Source organism: Protopterus annectens, chromosome 9.part0 (genome assembly GCF_019279795.1).
Source record: "Protopterus annectens isolate FY-2018-M chromosome 9.part0, PAN1.0, whole genome shotgun sequence".
NCBI classification, from domain to species: Eukaryota; Metazoa; Chordata; order Ceratodontiformes; family Protopteridae; genus Protopterus; species Protopterus annectens.
This window is the reverse complement of record NC_056743.1, coordinates 159,912,970-159,939,225: the sequence shown is the minus strand read 5'-3', so window position 1 is coordinate 159,939,225 and position 26,256 is coordinate 159,912,970. Positions and strand designations below refer to the sequence as shown.

Sequence of the window (26,256 nt, the reverse complement as noted above, 5' to 3'; positions counted from 1 at the left end):
AAAATGTTTGCCTCCCCTCCACAAAACCACATTGATGCATATCTGTCAATTTTGGCATAACTTTTGCCATTTTTTAGCCCTTATAGACATTACCATTTTATAATCATGGTTTAGTATTGAAGTGGGCCTGTATGAAGCTGCATCTTGTGGGTCTTTACCCTCTTTAGGTATTACAGCTACCACTGCTTTCTTCCAGGATGTTGGTACTTGTCCTCCTTAAAATACTGTTAAACAAAACCTTCCAAATCTTTATAATTTTTTCCCTTCTAGCTGCCAAACATCCACAGAAATATCATCTATTCCTGGAGACTTTCCTGTAGATTGGTTATACATCAGAATATTTTTATCTCATCTCCTCCTATCCTAGCCATTAGTAATTGAACCTCATCGACCTCTGACCTTGACATATTTAATTCTTCCATAAACATTTCCATTTGTACCTTTTCTTGATTTCTTTGTCTCTGCTTTATACAAATTTTCATAGAATTTCCAAAATATTTCTAGTACCTCTACAGGATCTCTTGTTACCTTCCTTGCTATAGGTTCCCTAAGCTCAGCCCTTCCTACTTTCTGTTGCTTGAGTCGTGCTAAAAGTTTTTGTGCTCTAGTGCTATCAAACAGTTGCTTTACAGCAATTTTTCTAAACTAGTGTATATTATCAGGATATCCCTTATTTTCTACATAGCATCCTGCAGTTTGTCCTCTTCTTTTTCTGTGAGATTCTCTCTATTCTGCAGTACTTCAATATTTGTCAATCCCTCTAAATTCTTGTTACTACTTGACCATGGCTCCTTTTCATTTATTTCCACCCTGTTTTTAAACTTCACCATCTTATGTCAATTTTCATTTTCTCCTCAACGTGGGGACGACTCAGCCACTTCTACAGCTTGTGGAAACCAAAAACTCTCGAGCTCAGCCCTTACCCACAATGCAGTTAGTCATAGTACCAGAGATCTCATTTGCCACCTTGCTATTCAGACGTAGTTATCAGTTTCTCAAGCCAGATAAATGATGTATATTTTATTTTTTTGCGTATCTTGTCAATCCTCACCCGTTCCCTTCATACAAAAGTATTTTAGATACTATCGCTAGTATCTTTTCTGACCTTTTATCTACTGGTGTAGATGTTCATGTTTCACTGTTGCAGTCATCACATTTGGGTTATCCCTGCCAGGGTAGCCCTCGGCCAGCCTGAATACCAGAGACTTAGTAATTCTGTGTTGATTGCTGTCGCTTGAGGACTGACGTCAGGTCATCAGTTGTTTAAGGAAGGCAGCCAGCGCCATTACATCAGTCCTTCTTGCCATGGAGCCCAAAGCAGAAGCAGTTTGCATGAGAGCAGGTCGGCCGCTACCAGAGTTTTATTTCCGAATTGAAGTTGAAGTCTTCGAAAGCTAAGTACCCCATTGGGGATCTTTTTTTCTTGCACTAACCGATGTCCGAAAAAGTTAATTGTCTCGCCTGTGGAAAGCAAATACCACACCAGGACTTTCAGTCTTACTGCATCACTTGTCTAGGCCCAAACCACGACGTCCCTCGTTGTTGCTTCTGTACTTTAACGCCGGAATTATTCATCATCGGGCCCTTATTGTAGCCAGATATTTACGTTTACAGTCCTCGAATTCCGATATGTCGTTGGTAAGCCATCTGACAGCAGATCTTCTGAAAAAACGTAAAGATAAAGACAGACCGCACAAGACCAAACCTTCTGATGACGCTTAAGCTGGTCGTCAGTCCTCTGGAACTTGGGTGTTTTCGCAGCCCCTGATGCCTGCTTCAGTTAATTCGCAGGCCACTACTGAGACCCTTCTGGAGTCTGGTATGCCGCAGAACTCTTCTTTGTCTAAGGATCCTGCAGTCGTCTCTACCTTGGATGAGTCCGGAGCCGCTGTGCAGGCACCGGCTTCCGAGGAAATCCTTTGCAACACGGAATCTGACACAAACCGATGCCTTCTTTCACAGCTACAGTTCTTTCGAAAACAGAGTTCCTTAGGCCCAGGGGACGAACCACCCCTAAGAAACCGACTACCCATTCTCAGGCGCCTCCTCCCTTGCCTCATTCTCAAATGCTTAAACTGGCAGAAGACCTTATCATGCTGATTGGGGGAAGCCAAGCCACTCCCTCAAAAAGGAAAAGAGATCTGTCTCCAGTAGTTTTGTCTGAACAAGAGTCAGATGAATCTGATGCATCTGACTATGAAGACATGCAACCCCTCTCCCCATATGAGGATTCTGATGCAGAGGAATCCATTCCTTCAGCCTCTTCCCCCAGAGGATTTTTCCTTTGGGGAAACCCTGCATACTTTAAGGGAGCATTTCAAATGAGAGAGTCAAGACTACCCACAGTCTAAAAAGGGACTCAGAGTTCCTGGACCTTCCACAACACAGGCCCTTAGCCATCCCCCAGTCCTAGATGTGGTGGATGATGTCTTCCTTGAATCCAGCTTAACTCCAGACTGCTCCCAGAAAACCAGACAGGTACTAGAGAGTCCCTGACTCTCACTAATATCTTTTTAAAAATCCAACAGCGGACCCTGAGGTCATTACCCAAGGCCCAAAAGAGATTAAAGCAACCTCAGCTAAGAATCCCACCCCCTCAGACAGGGATTCCCGAGCACTAGACAGATAGGGTAAAAAAGTATACACCTCAGCTACTCTTGTAATCAGGGCACTAAATTGTAAGTTACATATATCGGCAACATACCTTGGAACTCCTTAAAAAATGTTGTCCTTTCCTGCATGGCCAGAATCTAAAGATTTACAGGAGTGAATGCATTCTGCTGGTCAAGTAACTAAACACACTTTGCACTGTGGTTTTGATGCCCTAGAAGCTTCTTGCAGGGCAGCAGTCACTGGATCTATCATTAGAAGACATGCATGGCTTAAGGAACAACCCCTGCCAGACCATGTCAAATCAAAATTGTTGGATGCACCCTTGCACAAAGATAACTTATTTGGTGTTAAAGCAGAAGAGGTCTTAAAAAAGATGGAAGAAAAAGCAAAATATATGCAGACTGTTAAAGATTTCTTACAGGTACAGCCGGCATTTTCCCTCCAAACACTGGTCCTTTCCTGCTCCTAGTAAACGGGCCTCGTGGAAACGAGACATCCCAGACAGCAGTCCTAGGAGTTGCAAAGATCTAAGCAGTGGACTGCCTCCACTTCAAAACCAGGGAGTTCTAAGCCACCCCCTTATGGTAAGAACTCACAATGACTCGCCCCCTCCCAACCTCACCTCTGCCCACCTTCACATACCCCTAGGAAGAAAACTCTCCTTTCACTCAAGCACCTGGGCCACCATTACCAAGGACAAGGATTCTGAACATTGTGTCTCAGGGGTACAAATTCTCCTTTCACACCCTTCCAACCCCAAAAGGGTACCCAGGTCTACCACCAAATCAGTGAGCAGAGGCTCAAAAGCAAATCCATTCCCTGCTCTTCCTGGGGGCAGTAGAGCATGTTCCTGCAGAGTAGATAGGCCAAGGCTTCTACTCGAGACTTTTTCTGGTGCCCAGAAAAGAGGGCACCTGGTGCCCCATCCTCAGTCTATCCATTCTAAACACCTTCCTGATGATCCCAAAATTCAAAGTGCTCACCCTTCAGCAGTTGCTACCCATGCTCTCCAAGTACGCTTGGGCAGCCACCCTGGACCTAAAAGAGGCCTACCTCTCCATTCCCATCAGGGAGTCCTGCAGAAAATATCTCTGCTTCAGGGCAGGATCTCATCACTTTCAGTTCTCTGGGCTTCCCTTTGGCTTATCTACTGCTCCCAGAGTTTTCACACAATGCCTGGCTCCGGCCATTGCCTTTTGTTGGCAAAGAAATATTCAAATTTACCCCTACTTAGACTACTGCCTTATCTGGCAGACAGCCAGGAGAAGCTGCTCAAAGACCTGGCCTTTGTAAAGGACCTACTAACCTCCCTAGGGTACACCATCACCGAAAAGAAATCCAAACAGGTACCCACCAAAAGGATAATCTTCCTGGGAGCAAGTCTGGACACATCATCCCAGATGGCATGCCTTACACCAGAGAGAGAAATTTTCCTATCAGCTTACTTCTCTCAACTGGCCACCGGGCCCCAGCTTTCTACAAGGAAAATCCTGCAAGCCCTGGGGTTCATGGCATCCTGCATACTCTTCATTCCCTGTGCCAGACTGCATATGAGGAAACCTCAATGGTACCGAAAGAGCCTTTGGTGTCAACACACTCAAGATCTGGAAACTCTTCCATCTATTATTCCTTGCCTGAAGATTGAATCTCTTTGGTGGGCAACAGCCTGCTCCCACAAAATGGGACTTCCCTTCTCCCCACACCCCGCCAGCCAGACCCTCACCACAGACTCAACAGACTACACTTGGGGTGCACACCTGTATGGCAGGTGCATTCACCCCCAGCAACTCCCCCTGCACATCCGTCAAAAAGAGATGATGGCTGTGCAGCAGGCCTTGATAGCTTTCAAATCCCTTTTCTGTCCAGGGGATGTTCTTCATGTTTCACTGTTACAGTCATCAAATTCGGGTTATCTGCTTGCAGTAGCCCTCAGTCGGCCTGATTATCAAAGTCTTGGGTCCTGTGTCGGTTGCTGTCTCATCTTATCTCATCAGATTTTCTGAGAGGTTTAGTCCTGTCCAAGTAAAATCTAAGTTGTCTGTGCACATCTAAGGAGTGCAGTATTCATTCCCCTTTGTTCTTTGGATTAGAAAAGAATGTTGGCAAATGAGTGGACTGATTAAGGGCTACACTGGATACCACCTTGGGCATGAAGGAGGGATTGGTCCTGAGGAGACACCCTGTTCACATGAAAGATAATGAAAGGCTCCACTGCCATGAGGGCCTGTAATTCAGACACCCTTCTTGCTGAAGTGATGGCTAAAAGGAAGGCTGTTTTCCAAGAAAGGAATTTCAACTATGCATTTGCCACTGGCTCAAAAGAAGGTAGAGTGAATTTTTCCAATACAAAGTTAAGGTCTCAGGCTGGAGTATAGGGGCTCTCCTGGGAGGTCTTAAGTTTTTGGCCCCTCTGAGGAACTGCTTCAGCAGTGGATGAGAGAAGAGGGGTGGTTCTGTGTTGTAATGAGCTGAAATGGCTGAGGCATGAATTTTGATGGAAGAAAAAGAAAGACCCTTGTGAAGCATTTCGGTTAAGCATTGACGAATCTGAGGTAAATTGGGTGCTGCTGTGGCCATCCCCTGAGTTTGGTTCCAGGAAAATAATCTTTTCCATTTTTCAGCATAGGATTTTCTAGTACTAGGCCTCCTTGCCTCCAGAATGACATCCAACACTTGCTTACTGAGAGATGGTAATGGAGAGATCAGGTAATTAACCAGGCTGCCAGTTTCAGGTTTGAAGCTGTGGGTGCAGAATCTGGCCCTCCTGCTGGGACAGCAGGGCAGGGGTCTGAGGCAGGTGCAATGGTGCCAGCAGTGACACACTGTGCAAAATGGTGTACCAGTGTTGGCGTGGCCAGTCTGGTGCAGTTAGTATCATCCTTGGTTTGTCCTGGGTTTTCCAGGTGAAGGACAGGGTATCCACCTTCCAAGCTTGTTTGTGGGGAGTCCTTGTGCAGAATTTGTCCAATTGGTAGTTCTGGGGGGAGGCAAACTGTCCATCTCTGGGCTCCCCCATTTGTTTCTCAACATGTTGAATATCTTTGGTTCCAGTTTCCACTCGTGGGTCCATGAGATTTCTGCTTAGTTCATATGCCATTGTATTTAGCTTTCCTGGCAGGAATTGAGCCTGTAGGTGCACTTGGTAGCTCAAGGCTGTGTTCCACAAAGCCATGGCTAGTCTGCAAAGAGGGTAAGAGTGCCCCCCCCCGCTTGTTTATGTACCACATAACAGTGGTGGTATCCGTCTCTACCATTAATTGTCCTGGAAGAATGTGGTCCTTGAAGGCTGTCAGAGCATTCTGTACAGCTAACATTTCTTTTTGATTGATATGCAGGTGCATTTTTGACTTGGGTTCCATTTGCTCTGAATGCACTTCCCTGCCAAGTGAGTCCCCCATGCATAGTCTGATGCGTCTGTTGTTAGGGTTTGGGCGGCAGGGGGTAGAGTGAATGGCAGTCCCTTGTTTTGGTGGCAGGCCTCTGCCCACCAAAGGAACTCTATCTGTAGACAAGGTATGATAGGAATCATTGCTTCTAGATCCTGAGAATGTTGACACCATAGGCTTTTTAGATACCATTGTAGTTTCCTCATATGCAGTCTTGCATATAGAATTAGGAGAATGCAGGAGGCCATGAACCCTAGGGCTTGCAGTATTTTCCTTGGAGATAGCTGGGTCTTTGTGGCTAGTAGTTTGAAGTAGGCTATCAAATGAACTTGTTTCTCTGGCGTGAGGAAAGCCGTCTTGGAAGCTGTATTCAAGCTTGCTCCCAGGAATACAATTTGTTGGCAGGGTACAAGATGTGATTTATTTTCGTTTATGGTGTACCCCAGAGAAGTTAGCGATTTCTGTACAAACGCCAGATGATTCAATGGTATGTTCTGGCTTTCTGCCTGAATTAGACAATCGTCCAGGTATGGGTATATCTGAATATTTCTTTGTCTGCAAAATGCAATGACTAGAGCTAGGCACTTTATGAATGCCCTGGGTGCAGTAGATAAGCCAAAGGGCAGTGCAGAGAACTGATAGTGCATGTAGCCTGCTTTGAAGCCTAGGTATCTTCTGCAAGATACCCTTATTGGGATGTGCAGGTAGGCTTCCTTTAAATCCAGTGTTGCTAACCGGGCATCCTTGCCTAGCATAGGAAGCAGCTGGTGAAGAGTTAACATCTTGAATTTTGGGATCACCAAAAATGTGTTAGGATAGAGAGGTCCAGTATAGGACACCAGGAGTTGTCTTTTCTGGGCACCAGGAAAATTGAGTAGAAACCTTGTCCCCTTTCCTCTTCTGGGACAGGTTGAATAGCCCTGATACTTGAGAGAGAGAACTTGCTTTTGAGCTTCTGCCCACTGATTTGGGGGTAGATCTGGCCAACCGTTTGGGGTTGCTAAGGAGTGAAAGTGGAATCTGTATTCTTGGGAAACTATATTTAAAGGAGGAATCAGGAAGCGACGTGGTGCACGTACAACTGCTCGGCTAAGAAATCCACACTTAGAAAACAAAAATAGCCAGCAGAAATGGTGGAATACAGAATAAGCTTTAATAAAACAAATACTCAGGTAGAGGGTAATATGCCCAACTACCTATCCAGACCGGTTTCGGCTGCAATAGCTTTCTTCAGTGAAAATAGTAAAACACATAATATCCATTCAAATACGTAGATTTATATGTGATGACATAAAGGCAGTACACTGGTCAATTAGAATTGGTCATTAAGACCAGGTGGGAATAAAGCCCCTAATTTGATGATCCATTTATGTTCCTTGAAATTAAGTAAATCATGCCAACCTGATTTATCTCTACATTTACCTACAATACAGTCAATAGCAGTAAAATGAAGAGAGGCAGAATTATGTTTACAAACATGTTTATACAGGGCATTATTGGTGTGCTTGTTCCTGATGTCACTAAGATGCTCCCCAATCCTAAGGCGAAAAGGCCTGGAGGTCTGTCCAACATAGAATGAGGAGCATGTACAAGTGGCTAGGTAAATAACCCACTCTGTGCTACACTTGGACCAAAAGTTGATACTGAAAATTTCAGATGTATTGCAACTGCTAAATTCCCTTGTATGTTGAATTTTATTACACTAAGAGCAGTGGCCACATAACTGGGCCACCTCTCAATGTGTATTGAGTAGAAACAAAGGAGTTGGGACCCACCCTCTTATAATGGCTTAACAGGGATCCCAATGTCTGACCTCTCCTAAAAGAAAAAGAGCATCTGTCCCTCAAGAACGAATGTAGTTTCTCCTCTGCCATCAAAATATTCCAGTGTCCGTTAATAATATTCATAAACCCACGTGTATTGCGTCCATAAGTGGTCACCAGACGAACCAGAGGATTAGATAGGTCCTTATGTTTATCCTTGTAACGTAACAGGTCACCTCTGTTCTGATTTGAAGCCCAATGGCAAGCAGTGCTTAACAGTACCTGGGGGGTAACCTCTCTCACGAAACCTGCATATTAGATCATCTCTAGCGGTCTCAAAGGTTTGTCGGCTTGAACAAATCCTTTCGGCTCTTAAGAATTGTGACTTGGGGATATTCTGGATGATATGTCGGGGGTGGAAGCTGGTAGCATGTAAGAGTGAATTATATTCAGGAAATTTCCTGTACACCCGAGTGGAAAGAGTGTCTCCAATTTTCACATTGGTTTTCAAGGATCTTCAGTATCTTCTCACAAGCTTTGTAAAATCTTTTTAAAGGGTACCTTTATCACATTAATAACATACTAAGCATGCAATCCATCGTGAGGGACTTGGTCACCCAGGTTGATAGCAACCTGACTTTTGACCACCATGTTGCCTCTGTTTTACGGAAGGCTTTCTACATGGCCCACCTCATAAATACGGGTATTTAATCCAGGAGCAAGGAGATCATAACATCCCTGTACTCCTCCCTTATCAGACCCATTATCAAGTACAATGCCCCCTTCGGCATGTACCTTGCCAAGTACATGCAGCAGTTGGAGAGGCCACAGAAGTTTCTGACCCGGAAAATCCAAGGTCTCAAACACCTATCTTGTACAGATAGGCTAAAAGAACCGTCCCTCTTCTCAGCCTCATGCAGACTGCTCAGAGGTGACCTGTGTCTGGCATACAAGGCCATTTCAGACCCAGCCTTGATGGAGTTCCTGCATATCTGTAAGACAAGCTCTACTTGCGCAACCCACACTCAAGGCCCTAACCTGGTCTGTGACATTAATAGAATTGTTGGCAGGATAGATTTGTGTCCCAAAGACTCCCCCATCTGTGGAATAGACTTCCTCTCCATGTCAAGCGGAGTACCTCTGTAGCCCCCTTTGAGGAACCTGGACGACTGGATGGGAAACGGAAAATATACCCCTGGGATCCCACCTGTCTCCGTGCTGGACAGGGGAAACAGGTGCTGACTTGGAGGGAACATGGGTGAAATTCTTGGGTAGGCTTATAAGAGCCTCCAGGCCAATAGCCTAGCATCATCCTCTGAACCTATAAAACCTCCAGACAAGGATCCTACCCCTCCTTGGGACCTTTGTCTGATGTCACAAGCAATCTTTCACCCCCCCCACCCCCACCCCCACTTTTGAACCAGCCAGCGATCGTAATTTAAAGTGTTTGTCTTGGAAAACTTTTTTCTTGGTAGCAGTTACCTCTCCTTGAAGAATTTCAGAGATTCAGACCCTATTGTCTAAACCACCATACCTGGTTTTCCCTAAAGATGGAGTTTCACTTTGTACCAGTCCATCCTTTCTACTGAAGGTAGTTTCTGAGACCAGTCTTAATCGGTACATTAATCTTCCAGTGTTTCTCAAATATTCCAACAGGGGTGAATATTCTTTGCATCTGTTGGATGTCCACAAACAATTAAGATTCTGTATTCACAGGACAAAAGATGTCAGAAAATCTGATCAATTATTTATTTCCTCTTCACATACCAAGGTAGGGAAACAAGTGAACAAGGACATGTTGGCTAAGTAGCTCAATGATTGTATTTCCTTTATTTATAACAAATTGGTTGTCACTTTGCCAAAACAATTGAAAGCTCATTCAACTAGAGCTGTAGCAACTTCATCTGTTTTTCAGTCCAGAACATCCATGGATGACATATGTGCAGCAGCAACTTGGCCATCTCACCATACCTTTATTACTCATTACAAATTGTATTTGGTCTCATCATTAGGCTCAGTGATGCTTAGGAATATCCTTCCTTGAGTCTGTCCATGACTATAGGTAGCTGGGGACTCTGTACCACATGTTGAAGAGAAAATGAAAATTGACATCAGATAAAGTTGTCTTACCATAGCTTTCCATCTGTGTTGTCCATTTTCATTTTCCTCCGTTCCCTGCCCTTCATCCCCCTACCCAGGTTTGGCTTCTGGAAGAATGTGCTTTTACACAGATTACCATTAATTGGTTTATTTCTAGTTCCAGATAAAGTATTACCATTTTTTGGTTTATTTCTAGTTCCAGATAAGGTCTACCTAAAAAAAAAAAAAAAAAAAAAAAAATTCTCCCCTGTCCTGTTTCTGTCAGGAAACGCGATCTGAGGTAATTGACTAAATGCATTCTGGGTAAGGATTGAGTTCCAGAATTTTTGGTTTCCACAAAATGTAGAAGCGGCAGAGTTCTAAATGATTGGAACTGAACCCACACATTGAGGAGAAAATGGAAATGGACAACGCAGATGGAACATTATGGTAAGACATAAGTAATGCTTTTTAATTTTATCCTACTTTCTAGCTGTATTTTCAGAAGTAATTTCTATCCTCCCGAATAGCTCTCTAATAATCTCCACTACCCATTCCTTAAATTCCTCTCTTTTCAGCAGGTAAGTGGGAAAGTGCTAGTGTCTCATTTTATTTCATTAGCCTGTGTTTTTGTTTATTATTGGCGCATGATCTAAAATAGTTATTGGGTGCATATCAAGACCTTCAATTAAATGCACATGTTCCTGTGAAATGTAAATTCCGTCTAGCCTAGCCCAGTTTTTGTATCCTTGGGAAAAATAAAGTTTCACTACGAGCTCCTGTTACTGAACTTGCATCTTCCATGCCAAATATTTTCATAAGTTTCTTCAAAAATCTGCCCTTCTTTGTTATACTTTCCCTTCTGGGCTCCCCAGACACACATTCACTGCTGCAAATCAAATTCCAGTCCACACTTGCAAGTAACATTCCTTGCTGAAAACTGATTATTTCTCCCAGAATTTTCTTAAGCTCTATTATAGCAGTTTTAGTTGGAATATAAATACATACAATTGTAATCCTCCTTCCTTGCCAGTATCCCCTTAGCACTCCAAATCTGCCATTATTATCTTTAACCTCTTTTATGACTATTGGAGCTCCACTTGCAATTGGAATAAGTACTCCTCTTTTCCTTTGTCCCAGATATTCCACTAAATAACCACCCTGAAAACCTTTCTTTATCAAACTCACATGTTCAGTTCTTTCCAAGTTTGTCTCCTGCAACATGGCTATTTGCCCTCTACATTTTTTAATGTAGTTCACTATTTCTTTTTTGTATTCATCTGAGAGACAGTTGACGCTTAAATATATTACAGAAAGCATCATTGTATTAAAAAGTTATACCCACCTTTTGTTTATAGTAGCTTTTTTGTTAAATGTCTAGTTCCAGCTTTTGTGTTATATGAATACACTGTTTGGCTGGTTGAACTGTTACATAGTTGTTTCTTGTCATATCCATTTGATCCCATGTCACATCTTACAAAACTTTGTTTATTTTTAAGCTCTCAAACAAAAAAACAACCCCCCAATACCCCCTTAAAACATAGTAATTTTATACTAACACAGAAAACTATGTATATCTTCGAATACTGAAGTTTTACCCTCCTAATAGGAACAAATTTCCCAAACTGACAGTCACACTCAGACTTGAGTTAACCTAAAAGAAAGGTTATCCAGGCTAAGACTCATGGTGCAGCCTGTTCTTTTTAGTAAGTGCTGTTTTTTGTCTTATCTTTATAGCTATCCCAGCTGGGAAAACCATTAAATGCTTTGAGAACATGATCTCCTAGCCAGTTTCTTTTTTTTCCCAGCCAGTCAAAATTCACCAGACTAACCAATTTCTCATTATCAGATTGTCTCCATGGAGACGTGAGAACCAGATGGTCAGTCTCTTTATCAGATGGTTTTCATGAAGACATGAGGGCCAGATACAGAATTGCCACTAAGCATACATTCATTTTCTAGAAAAAAAGCTGATAATATTTAATATTTTTTTTCATTTACTTGCTTTCTTTTAAAACTTGTTACTAAATCAATTTAAGGTCCTTTAATCCAGTCATTCCTCCATGAAAGAATGAGAAAAAGCACATTCATTTTTTTGTCATGGTCTTTTAACCAGGCTTCTTTTTTACATTACAATGCCTACATTTCTTGAAGTTGGACAAGAATAAAAAGAGAATGAGAAAGAAAGGGAAAAACAGCAGCACCTTTTTACAATCCCTGTTGCACTTAAAAATAACTGAGGAAAAATTTTACTTTGTAGCGTGCAGTGAAAACCATATACCACAAAACATAGTACTATTAAGAAAAACAATTCTTTACTTAGACAGTTAAGTTTCTCCATCTGTTCCCCTTCCCAAAGCATTTTCCAAACATTAATGACTTGAAGTAGGGAATATACTTTAGAATCCCCCACAAGTCCAACAAATTCTGAAAAATTCAAATATTGCCAGGTTTTCTTGTTCTGATATTTCACAAATACAGTTATTGCATTGTAATCCCACATTGTTACTGGTTTTATTACTGTTCATCTCACCAGTCCTGTCTCTGCTTCTTTTTCAGTGTACTCTCGATTCTTCTAGTCAACTCTCATGCTCCATTTCTTCTCTCCAACATTTTCTGTTGAGACAGTGGAAAATGTTTCACAGGTAGAGTTTCTCTGTGGTCTTTATTACCAGAAGAACAAGAAGCAAAATCTCCTTTTGTTTCATAGCTCACTTTTTGTTGGACAGATTTTTGTATTTTATTCTTAGCGTGTACTTCAAAAAATGATGTTGTCCTGCCAGGGAAGAATACCTTGAAGACAGCTGGGTATAACAGTTTCTCATCTCAGGAAGCATTTTGGCAGCTCCTTTTTGGGGCTGATATATATCCAGGGCTTAATGAAGTCATTAATATAAAATGTTTTTTTAAAATATAGATAAATATAAGGTATGTAATAACATACTGATATATTGTATTTATTTATACATGTAGTATTTATATGTATGTATATACATTTTTATAGATATATTAATTATTTTATATAGTATTATTACTTTAAATGTATTTGATTGTGCAGATTATGACATCATTTCCTGTAATGAATCATTTAAAAGATGGGTAGATGGTTATTATTATTATTTTTTCTGAAGAAGTTCACATCATTAAAAGTGGATGAAAGCGCTAGCTTATTGTGCCTCAGTGTGTCTCTTGGTTGGATCCTGGTTTTTTCCATTTTGAAGTTTCTCATCCCTGTGTCTTGACATTCCCTGAATAGTGGAATGAATTTACTCCTCTTCTGCATGGTGTACAATGAATAATTGTTCTTCACAAACACGCTTCCGTCTCACACTTTTAGTATTTTGTCCTCCTGCCACAGTTTTGTCAGAATCAACTCCTTCTCCTGATAGGATTACATCTTTACTATTAAAGGTCTAGGTTGTTTTCTCATAGCCAAGTTTGGAGTATACACATGCTGTGCCCTTTCAGCTAACAACTCCTGCTGTGGAGTACCAGTCCAGTTGCTTGTTTGTGCTTTCATAAAATTAATGCAGTCTGTTCCTTTCAGCTTCCCTACATGCTGTGTCCTCCAATTCTGTAATATTTTTAAACATTTCTTCCAGAGTAGTCTCCTATTCAGCCAGTCTTTTCACCCTCTAATTTTTACAGCTTTATCACCTCATCTGAATATCTGTATAAAGATTCTTCCATTTTTTCCAGAATTTTATTGTTCGTGTTGATATAGTCCATCAGTGTTTCATTTCTTTTAACCAGGTGTGTGCGCAGTTGTCTTAAATCTTCCTGTAGCTACAGAAGGTAGTACTATGTTTTGTGGTATATGTTTTTCATTGCAAAAGGTGGCAACCCTAAAGGAAGCTAAAATGTGCTTTTATCTGTATTCCTCTTTTTCAACTACATTTATATCAACATTGTAAATATCATATATAACCATGTGTTTTGTTCTCAACTGTTTTCATTCTTGTATTATGTTTGGTGCTTATCTCCCCGGGCCTCCGCTGAAAATGGACTCTGATTCCAGTCGGACTAACCCGGTCAACAAATAAATAAATAAAAACTTTCCCCAGTCGATGTTTCTTCCTAACTTTTTGTAGCTGATTTTTTTTCAAGGCGCTCTGTATTTTCTTTTTTCACACCATCCAGCAGTACACTTACTAGCCAGTTACTGAAATTTGCCCATAAACACAAGAGTGTACTGGCCTTCTCTGTTGAGTTCCAGTTTTCACACTGGGAGAGCTAGGGTTAAGCTGTTACTCAGTGTGCAGCCATCTTGGAAGTCTGGAAGTTCTTTGCTTGGCCTCATAGCTAAAGATGCACTGTCCAGGTGTGAGCAGGATGGTAAGACCCTTTCTGCAGTGGGCTTATGTTTTTTCAACTCATTAAAGAACCTTCTCTAGGAGTCAAATGAGAGGTGGTCGAAAAATGTGGTTCAGAAAATCCCAGGATCCTTTCCATGATGCAGGTGGAGATTCCCCCCTGTGCCCCTGGGGGAACTAATGGAAGATGTCACCCATGCGACAGAGGAGGCCCACAGAACCAAGGATCTGTAGACACACAAAGTATCAGCACTCTTGAAAGGAAGGCAGCCCATTGTCCACCTCTGGAGGCAGTCACAGGTCATCTATCACTGCACCAGAGAGCCTAGCTAGACATTACAAAAGATGCATGGGTGCAGGGATTATTTCCAGAGGTTATGTAATACTTTTTTCTTTACTGTCCTTTCAGCAGTAAACAAAATTCCTGATTTTCCATCCAGTCAGAGGAAAGAAGCAACACTAGAAATAAGAAGAATCCTCTAAGAGGCCCCCCCCCCCCCCCAAAACCAGAAGGAGTTCGGAACTTACTCTATATTCTTTTTAGTGCCAAAGAAAACAAGGGACTGGAGACCAATTTTGGATCTCAGCAATCTGTACAAATTAATTCAGTACACAAAGTTTCAGATAGTCTTGGTTCAGTCCATTTTGCCTTCCTGCACAAAGATGACTGGATATGCTCAGTAGATCTTCAGGATGTGTACAATTACATAAAAATGAACAGATAATCTGGAACATGCCTAAAAGCACAAGATTATGTTCTGAAGCTTTGCTTTCATGTAGAAATTACCATCAATCACAACAAATCTCAGCTAGACCCATCTCAGATATTTGAGCTCCTAGGGGCCTTGTTCAGTACGGTATCAGTGACAGCTTCCTTTCCCTTGCCAAGGATACATACTGTTGGATTTCAGGCCAAAATGATAATCCAAAATTCTTTATCAGCTCGATTGATTCTACAAGGCTTGGGATCAGTGTCGGCTGCAGTAGTTCTGGTTCTGTTAGCAAGACACAATGTGAGAATTCTTCAATGGATCCTAGCAACTCAGGCTGGTGCAGAATAAAAAACTATGTCCACCCAGATCAGAATAACTCAGACATACAAAAAGTACCTCTTGGGGTGTATTTGCTCAGATGAGATTTTACAAGGCTGCCCCTTCATTCTTTCTCAGCCCAAAGCCATAGTGACCATGGACGCTTCCCAAATTGGGTGGGAGGTAGTTCGTGGGAAAGACTGTCCAGAGCACCTGGTCCCCCAAAGAGGCCAACAAACATGTCAGTGTCCTAGAAATGAGAGCAGTACTCCTAGCATTGCAGGCCTTTCAAGACTGTCCCATCCGGGACTATTGCAATTCAGACGGGCAAATAACTCAGTGGTTTGGTATGTCAACAAACAAGGAGGAACCAGATCTTACCCCTTGTATTGAGGGGTTCTGAGTGTATGGCAGTGGGAGATCTCATCCAGTCAATTTCTGATAGCAGTTCACATTCTGGGAAAATTCAGAGTGATAGCAGACAAGTTGAGCAGGTTCATTTTATTGTCTCATTAGTGGTCTGTCAACACGAACATTGTGGAAAAAATATTCTGCCAGTGGGACCAACCTTGCTGTGACCTCTTTGCATCTCCCCTCAACAAGTGCAACAGAAAGAGACAGGGACTCCCAGAGGGGAGGAAACCCCCTGAAGGTTCAATTGGGAGGGCTGACCTGAGACAGGGTGTGTGGCCTCACCAGCCAAGATAGAAAGAGGTCGGGGGGACCTGGAGGTGTGGCAGAGGAAACTCCAGACCTGGAGAAGGTCCTCTCTACCACCTGGAAGGCCAAGGGGCTGGAAGTGGGCCCATCCCCCCACCACCGAGGGAGCAGTCTTTCGTAGAGGAGGAACGCATCCGGCAACAATCTCCTGACCCCAGATGATACTGGTCTGGAGCTATCGAAAACCGAAGTACCAAGAGGAAGGGAGTGGTCTGAAAAAATGATACCAACCCCCCCTCCCGAGGAACCGGCACCCCCCCCTCTGAGGGTGGAGGAACAGAATAAGTCAGGGACCCCGGCGGGGCCGTGACAGGGGAATACTTGGCCTCACTAGAATTTGGCTGCAAAACACCCTGGTCCCTAGAATCCAAACCCAACGGGATTGGATGAGGAGGACGATACGCTGGGGGGGAGGTATCCCTGGCCGGATGGGTAGGAGAAGTTAGGAGACCCAACTTTATCTGGGCCTTGAGAAAACTCGTCATCCTATCCATGTCGGAGAGCAAAAGACTCCTAGAAGATCTAGTGGAGGAAGAGGAGTGAGTGGACTTGGAAGGAGACCTCTTTGACCTACTGCCAGGCTCCAGGGCCCTCAAAGAAGTTCAGCGTCTTTTAAAAAGCGCCATCCAAGAGGTCCCAGCAGGACAAAGAGGATCTGGTACTTATTCTTGATTCTTTTTAGTGCCATAAAAGATGGGGGCCTGTATCCTATTTTGGATCTCCGCGAGATCAGTCTTTCAGTCAAGAAGTCGAAGTTCCAAATGGTCAATGCTCAGTCCATTCTGCCCCTCTTATACAGGGATGATTGGATGTGGTCAGTAGATCTCCAGGACACCTACTATCACGTCATGATAGACAGGTGTTCCAGGAGATATCTTAGCTTCTATCTAGAGACCAGTCATTACCAACTCAGAGCCCTACCCTTCGGTCTCACCACAGCCCGCTGGGTGTCTACCAAATACATGGCAGTGATAGTGGCTCACCTGCATCTGCAGGGGTTCCAAGTCTTTCTGTAGCTCAACAATTGGCTCCTCAGGGCACCCTCAAGGCATCGACTGACTCGGGAAATTCAGTATGTGCTTCCCCTCTTCTGTCAGCTGGGTATAACCGTCAACCTGGCAAAATCCAGTTTGACCCCAACACAATGGTTGGAGTTCATAGGAGTTCAGTTGGACTCTGTGTTGAAGATTGCAAATTTGTCTCTGTGCAGAATTCAGTTGATATAGGAACAGAAAAAAACACACTGAACAACTGGAAAAAGGGTCACCATTCACTTTTACTATATTCCTAGTACTTCGGCATCAAGCCTTCCAGGGAATAATCATGCACAAGAATGGTGTACTGTATATACATTTCACTACATTCATTATTCAATTCAATTATACAATAATTGATCAATTAATCAGTGAATCAAGAAAATTAAAATCTAAAGTACATCCTGAGCAGTAAAGTGCTTCAGAAATATTCAGTGTGCATCAAAACATATAAAGTGCAACCCCTTACATTCCTATTGCATTTAACATTATAATTTAAGAAGTTAATACAAAAGCACTTGTGCATCTCTAGATTAACAAATACTAAAACGTTTTGCCCTACAATGGTTGATCAATTAATCAATGAGTCAAGAAAATGTAAATCTAAAGTGCATCCTGAGCAATTAAAGTGCTTTCGAAACATTTAAAGTGCATCAAAAACTTTTAAAATGCAAACCCTTACATTCCTATTGCATTTAACTTAATAGTTTAAGAAGTTCATGCCAATGCACCTATACATCTTTAGATTAACAAATGCTTAAATATTTTACCCTATAAATGTAAATCATTCATCCTATATATCTATGCACTTAAATAATGCATACTAAAACATTTCATCCTATACATGTAAATCTAACTCCATATTAAGCCCATGGGGCCACAAAGTTCTACAATTTAATAATATATCTACCTTCCATCCTTAACAAAATGCTCCCATATTCCATGCATTGTACTACATAAGGTTTGTTTAAAACAGAAAAAAATAAACTGCTAGTGTTACCATTGTGAACAGCGTGGAAATGCTGGTCCATAGGATTATTAAGCCTAACATGCCTCACACCCCCCCAAATGCTCCATAATTCTTCTTTTCACCATTATTCTGGTTTGGCCTGTATACCACTTTACAGGTAGGCAGTTCACATCCAATGGCATAAACAACCCCACTGGTACTGCAATTGTAAGATCCCAGGGCAATGAACTTCTTTTCATTAATCAAAGTACCTGAAATGTTCTTGACTTTGTCATGCACCTTCCACGTCTAAAGGTGCCTGCTGTGTTAGAACCAGTTTCCATCCTACTTGCCCTACTGTTCAGTAATTCCTTCAGGTTGTGAAATCTACTATGAGAAAAAACAATAATAGGCCAAAAGCTGTGCACTAACGCCTTCAATGTAGCTGAAAAAGGGGAAAAATGTTAACAAAAAATATATTATCCTTGCTCACTTTATGATAATCTACATTCCCATGATGTATTGCATGACTCCATACTCTCCGACCAACAATTTGCTTTCTCACTTTCTCTTCAGCCCTATTTAACACCTGGCTAGAATGCTATCTCTTCGCCAACTTGCATCTAACAATGTTAAATTCCCCATCCAATGTGGTTCTGTCATGAACATAGTCACTAATACGCTTGAATTCTCCATAAGGGAGAGAATCAAGTAAATGTTCTGGATGCAGGCTGTCTGCACTAAATTATTAGCTGCTGTTTCCTTAAAAAAATGGTTTAAAAGACACTAGCTTGTCTTTATCCACAAAGAACTCCAAATCTAGAAACTGTATCTTATGTCTGAGTTTGATAGGATACTGTGATGCCATACTGATTTAGTTCCAACATGAACTGTTCAAAAAGACTAATCTCCCCTCTACATATAAAAAAACAAGTCAGTATAGCATTTGAAAACTGTAACATTTTCCAAAAAATATGTATTCCTATAAACAAAGCTGTCCTCAAAAAAAAAACATAAAAATTATGGCATAAGATGAGGCAAAAGATGCCCCCGTAGCAGTTCCTGTTCTCTGTAGAATACAATTGTCCTCAAAACTGAATACATTGTATGTCAGTGCACTCCAACAGCTGTAAAATATAACTTGTTCTGGGACCTTCCCCAATAGTCTGGCTACAGCTTCCAGACCCCACAGATGAGAAATATTGGTATACAAGGACTTAACATCAACAGTTGCCCAGAAAAAATCCTCTTGCCATTCAGTACTTCCCAAAGTGTCTTTGAGCTCTTTACCATTTCTAATGTGTGAAGGGACTCGCTTCAAATGCTCTTTCAACTGTGCATCCAGAAAAATGACAATATTTTGGAGATACCCCCCCCCCCGACACTATGGGTCTCTCAGGGGGATTTAAGTCCTTGTGTACCTTGGGAATGGCATAAAACTTAGCCATTCTGGGATATTTTACATGTAACCTTTTGACATCAGTGGTGGAAAAAATCTCAGTCTCTCTCTCCCTTTTCAAGTAATTCCAGCAGCAAGTCATTATATGCGTCCAGAACATTGGACTGCACCTGCTCATAAACACCAACTTCCTGCAACAGTTCCTTCACCATATTATATTTCACTCTAGACATTATTACCCAATTTACCCCCTTATCTGCCTGTGCAAAAACATATATGGGCACATTTTGTTAAGGAGGGAAAGTAGGTATGTTATTAATTTTGGAACTTTGTGGCCCCCATGGGCTTAATATGGAGTTAGATTTACATGTATAGGATGAAATGTTTTAGTATGCATTATTTTATAAATGATAATGTAGGATGAATGATTTATATGTATAAGGTAAAATATTTAAATATTTAAGCATTTGTTAATCTAAAGATGTATAGGTGCATTGGCATGAACTTAAACTATTAAGTTAAATGCAGTAGGAATATAGGGGGTTGCATTTTAAAAGTTTTTTGATGCACTTTAAATATTTCTGAAGCACTTTAATTGCTCAGGATGCATTTTAGATTTAAATTTTCTTGACTCACTGACTAATTTGATCAACTATTGTAGGGCAAAATGTTTTAGTATTTGTTAATCTAGAGATGTATATGCTTTTGTATGAACTTGCATTTTAAAAGTTTTTTGATGCGCTTTAATGTTTCTGAAGCACTTTTAATTGCTCAGGATGCACTTTAGATTTAAACTTTCTTGACTTGTTGATTAATTGATCAACCATTGTAGGGCAAAATGTTTTAGTATTTGTTAATCTAGAGATGCACAAGTGCTTTAATATAAACTTCTTAAATTATAATGTTAAATGCAATAGGAATGTAAGGGGTTGCACTTTATATGTTTTGATGCACTTTGAATGTTTCTGAAGCACTTTACTGCTCAGGATGCACTTTAGATTTTAATTTTCTTGACTCGCTAATTAATTGATCAATTATTGTATAATTGAATTGAATAATGACTGTAGTGAAATGTATATACAGTACACCATTCTTGTGCATGATTATTCCCTGGAAGGCTTGATGCCGAAGTACTAGGAACATAGTAAAAGTGGATGGTGACCATTTCTCCAGTTCAGTGTTTTTTTTTTCTTTCTTTGGTGAGTTGGTTCGTGGAGTGGTGTTTTTGATATAGGAACAGGTCACACAGATTTTGGACCTGCCTCACAACCCCCAGTTCATTTGATTCTTCGGGCTGTTGGTTCCATAGCCTCAGCCATTCTTCTTGTTCCTCTGGCCAGGTACCACATGTGGATGTTACATTGGACTTTAGCAGTCTAATGGTCAACCCTTCTTCATCCCCTATGACCATAAAACTGACGGCTGTGTGCAGACATCACCTCCGGTGGTGGCTTCAATTCGCAGGATCTCTATCTAGGCAGGCCCTTCTCTCTCCATACGGCCACAGTGACCACAGATGCCTCCCTCCTGGGGTGGGAGGGCATTTTGGGGGGAAGACCATCCATGGCACGTGGTCCCTAATCGAGACCAAATTGCATATAAACATTTTAAAGATGAGGGCAGTTCTTCTGTCATTGCAAGCCTTCCAGGACTGCCTCCCTCCAGGGACGATTGCTACCCAGACAGACAACATAGCGGTTGTCTGGTATGTCAGCAAACAAGGGGGAACCTGTTGTGCAGAGAAGCTTTGAGTTTGTGGAAATGGGCTGTGTCCTCTGGCCACTTCCTCATTGCAATGCACATACCCAGAGATTCCAGTGCGTTGGCTGACAGTCTCAGCAGATCAAACGAGAGTCTACACAAGTGGTCCCTCAATCCTTCAGTGGCAAAACAGATTTTCGACAGTTGGTATCAGCTGTGCTGTGACCTTTTTGGCCTCTCAAGTTAACCACAAATGCAGCACGTATTTCGCCCTCATCCCTCCTCTGGGGCAGTCTCCAAGGGATGCTCTAGTCCACGATTGTCCCCTGGGTCTCCTTTATGCATACCCTCCTGTTCCCTTAATACCAAAAGTTCTGCAGAAAGCACGATGCCTGAGGACGTCCCTTATCCTCATTGCCCATTTCTGACCTCAACTGTGGTTCCCCTTCATCAGGTCTCATCTGAATTATCCGTCATGGATACTAGAGCCCTGTCAGGATCTGATTTCTCACCCGTTGGGGCTTCCGCTTTCAAACCTTCCGACCCTTCACCTAACTGCATGGTTTCTCCAGTTCCAGTGATAATTAAACAGTCCAGGCTTGTGTCCCCCATTAAATTCATTATTTTGGCCTCCCATAAACCTTCTACCAGTAAAGTGTACAGCAGCAAGTGGAAAAGGCTTTTGATCTGGGTTAGGAGCAGGAATCTAGATCCTTTTTATGCTTCGGTTTCATATATACTTTTGTTTCTTCCCTTTTCCAAGTTTTTCCACTATTAAGTTTCAGTTGGTGGGTATTGCTAATTTTCACGAGAGCTCCGAATCCACCTTTTCATCTAGGCTTTGTCAGGCATTTATAAAAGGGGTCTTTCTGCTTCATCCTCCAATTGTGGACCCTTCGCCTCCTTGGGACCTCACGTTGGTTCTGCAATATCTGACTTGAAGCCCCTTTGAATATGCCAGTTCCTGTGATCTCAGGTTTCTGTCTTGGTAGATGGCCTTTCTGGTCACCATCACTTCAACTAGGAGGGTTTCAGAATTGTAAGCTCTCTCCATTACTCCTCCTTATATGATCTTTCACAAGGACAGGGTCTCTCTCTGAACGAATCCCTCCTCCTTACCCAAGTTTGCTTCCGAGTCGACCCTTAATCAATGCATTCATCTTCCAGTATTCTTCCCCAGCTGTTCCAACAGGGGGGAGTATATCTTTCATACCTGTTTACCGGCAGCTTCAGTTCTACTTGCATAGCACTAAGGATTTTCGTAAGTCAGAGTAACTTTTTGTGGCTTTCTCTGATAGCAGGAATGACCTTCCAGTCTCCAAGGTCACTGTTTCTAAATGGATATCTAGCTGCATCTCTATGGTCTATAGTCTGAACCACCTGGAGATTCCAGGTCGTGTTGGAGTCCATTCTACTAGATCTGTGGCAGCTTTTGTAGCAAGGCTTTCTATAGATGATATCTGTGCTGCTAACACTTGGTCTAATCCTCACACCTTTATATCCCATTATAAACTGGATTTAATTTCTAGGAGTAGGGCTTCATTTGGCTCCACAGTGCTCCAGCATGTCCTTCATTGAGACCGCCCAGGATGTATGGTAGCTGGGGCTCTGACTCTGTGGTGATGAATGAAGAGATGGATAACATCAGGTAAAGAGTTATGTACTTACCGTAACTTGGCATCTGTGTTATCCTATGTCTTCATTCATCACATTTCCCACCTGCCATCACCCTCCTGGTTTGATCGTGGAGGAAGTTGGAGTGATTTTCTCGCTACCTTGGTAGTATCACCTCAGGAGTATGGTGGAAAACTCGATCTGGGGATTAGAGAGCAGCAGGGCATTACGGGAGAGGGAGGAGCCAAAGCCTTCCCTGGATGATGTCTCTGCAGCTACAACTTGGGCTAATCCTTGTACCTTTATTACTCATTGCAAATTGGATAAGGTCTTGGGAGGAAGAGTAGCCTTTGGCTAAACACTTCTCAGGTATACCCTTCCTCAGAGTCGTCCTGAGATTCAGGTAGCTGGGGACTATGTCCCCTTGTTGAGGAGCGAATGAAAATTTGACAACATCAGATAGTTATGTACTCACCATAATATTCCATCTGTGTTGTCCATTTTCATTTTTCCTCTGACCCCCTACCATTTAGTGACTTCTGAAAGAACGAGAAGATACCAAGGGGGAACCAGTGTTCCTGCCTTTGAGCTCCAGGTATTGGTTTCTTATATTATGATGGTTTCTAAGTTTCTAAAAAGCTAAAAGATAAGCAATCAAGATCTTGATGTGTGGTTAGGGACTAGAGAATTGTAGAAAAGGGAGGAGCTTGAGTTTCCAGTATCCTTGAGCTGTAAAAAGGGGCCGAGTCTGATCTGAACTCACATGTTGAGGAAGAATGATAATGGACAACGTAGATGGGACCTTATGATGAGCACATAACTTCTTTATTTCACTGCTTCATCTACAAATACAGTGCCTGCTCCCCTTGAAGAGAAAATTGCCTAGGTTATGGTGTGCTGGTATAACATTTCCAGAATTTGATCAGCTGTGCACTAAGGAATGGCTGGCAAACAATGACAATAGGTTTATAGTTAGTAAGCATGCAGAAATGGAGACCACTAAGGAGTCTGGCTCGAATTCCCAGTTGCTCCAAAACACTGCCTAGATAAGTGACTTTCTCAGTAACCCCGCAGTAGCTTAATTAAGGTGGAAAGATTCAAATCCCTTACCACTGCCTCTAGAAGCAGCTCTCATTAATAAGTTGGTGCTTTAGTCTTCTGTACTAGCTGCCAGAGTAACAGTATTTAACTAAATGCTGAAAGCCTTTACGATCAGCTGTTGTAGAGGACTGTATCACAATAACATTCTAATGATGACTACATAATGTATGCTGAAGATCAGACATTTCTGGTCATTATTCCATATGATGTAGACTGTGTGACCTGGGAAAATATCAACCCCTTAGCAGTTGCTAGAGGCTATGAAGAAGGCACTGATAGAAAATATTAAAATGCAGTATGTTTAGACTGTATCACACAATCCATGCCTATTAAGTAATTCTGTAGTGCAATGAATACAGCAAAAAAATTGTAAATAATATAAATATTGCAACAGCTTTTGTTCAGCAACCCACTAGTCATACAAACATCAGAAATATTACTGACTACAATGTACTTTTTGGGGGAGGAGCTTACATGCTTCCAGGACACTTGCATTTCATTTTTGACCTATGTCTTCACTATAATCAGGAATAGCTATCCCATCTGATATCACTCATTACAGGTCTGACTTAATTGAATGGTTAATAATGCTTTATTGCTGCAGTATACACCTCCAGAACCAGCAGAGATGGATCATGGACAAGTGGGGCTCTATGCAAACTAATGAACCCTGCTGTCATACCAATATCCCATTATTTCTCCCCCTTAATATAAACACTGTTCAAACCCATCTGTTTACATGTTTTCTTCTTTACTTTTACAGTTATCACAAAGATTTGGATTTCATTTAAAACTTTTTTTTTTCAAATTTTACAGAAAAACACCAACAGCTATTTTCTAAATAAAATGAAAATGCAGTTACATTGAAAACAGACTTAGTATGAGAAAAAGTAAACTTTTCTTCCCTTGAAACTCTCATTTAGTGAAAATTCATCTGGAATCCATTAAGCCACATAAGACATGTTTAAATTAAAACTCAAATAGCAGAGAGAGAAGCACATGAAGTGTGTAGGAATTCAAAAGACAAATGTGTAACACATTTGTTAATAGCCTGTGATAGCCTACTGGACACGTGTCTCTGTTCAGGAGCAGCCTAGGAGTACTGTCTGGTGAAGTAACTTAGATTCCCATGGAACACAAATGAAAGCTGAGGGAATCAAACCGTGTACTACAAGAAGCAGCTCTTTAACAAACAGGTCATAACGTAATTTTTCTTCACTAAATGCTAGACGAATTGTTGTAGACCACAGTGCAAACCTATGTAATTCTATGCCTAACATTGACAGACTATAATCCTCACTAATGTTAAAAAATAATTAAAATAAAGGAGGCCTGGCAGTTGTAAGCCTCTTGCCTCCCATTGTGAAGATTCAGGCGGAGTCACGTAATTAGACAATGCCCCTTAACTGGTACATTTTCCACAAACGTGCAAAGTTACACTCCTCTATGAAAAACACTCACTTGTTGATTCATTCAGATATGCATGTCCTGTGCTGCTGCTCATTCCATTCCTGCAAGAAAATCTCAGTCAGTGCAGCATGTTTCTCTCCAATGTGGATATAGCCTCAATTCTTGTGGCAAATCAGATCTCCTGTGCAAATCTCTAGATGTACATACAAGTTGTCCAAATTGTGCATGTGCAGATGTGATCTGTCCTGTAGCACTTAACTTTTTGGAACATTTTGTGTTTTTAAAGTCGGCACCGAGCCCTAGGCAGCTGCCTAGGATGCCTAGTGCTGCATCCGGCTCTACTTGCAGTGATCCAAGGAGCATCAAGATAAGTGATCCTAAGGAGAATGTAGGTAGTCATCCTGCCTTTTCGACTACATTGCAGTCTCTACCAGAAAGATGAGAGGTGTGATTTTTGATTGGAGTTTCTGTAGATGTTTAGTAAACTGGAGCCGGTAATAGGCAAGGAGTGTGTGGACAGCAGTACATCCCTGCCCATTTTTCAGCCTACTTTGCTTTGTTAGTAAGTTGCTAGAGTATTGAAGTAGTTTTATTTCCAACATTTTGGATGAGTATAGAAGGTAAGGGATGGATTGTCAGGTTTCAAGATGTTTTATGGCTTGCACCATTTTTAGTCCTAGTACATAGTACCATATTGCTGTAAATAATGCATGCATATTACACATGCAGTAGTAGTATGTTAACCATTTGTAATTGTTTGCATTATTAAAGTAGTATTTCTTTCCAGATGACTTTAGCTGGTTGAGTGCTTCAGTTCTAAAATAACACAGGAGTTCTTGAGGTGGTGAAGTGGACTTGAGGAAATTAAAGAGCTTTCTTGTTCAGGATTAAGAGAATGGTAACATGCCAGTCAAAAACAGGGTTTCTTTTTGTAGTTAGTATTTCCATCTTTGCATTTTTCCCACAAGGTACAAAGATAATCCCTTCTCATCTGGAGATGGCTTTACTACAACTGACCACTCTCCCTGGGTACTGGAAAGAGAAGAACAAAAAGAAACAGAGGCATCTGTCTCCAGCATCCAGCCCATTGGTGACAGGTATGTTATGAATGAGCAGCATCATTTTAAGAGTGTGATGAGAGAT

General features: G+C 41.7%; 1 protein-coding gene across 4 annotated transcripts in view; it reads left to right on the top strand.

The window, feature by feature from the left end:
* ARFGAP2 (ADP ribosylation factor GTPase activating protein 2) overlaps positions 1 to 26,256 on the top strand; it is a 722,347-nt gene that overhangs the window by 515,788 nt on the left and 180,303 nt on the right. For all 4 annotated transcript variants that reach the window (XM_044082689.1, XM_044082691.1, XM_044082688.1 and 1 more), the window contains one exon: positions 26,082 to 26,210. In XM_044082689.1, the coding sequence (XP_043938624.1) occupies positions 26,082 to 26,210 (129 nt within the window). The remainder of the gene's footprint in view (positions 1 to 26,081; positions 26,211 to 26,256) is intronic.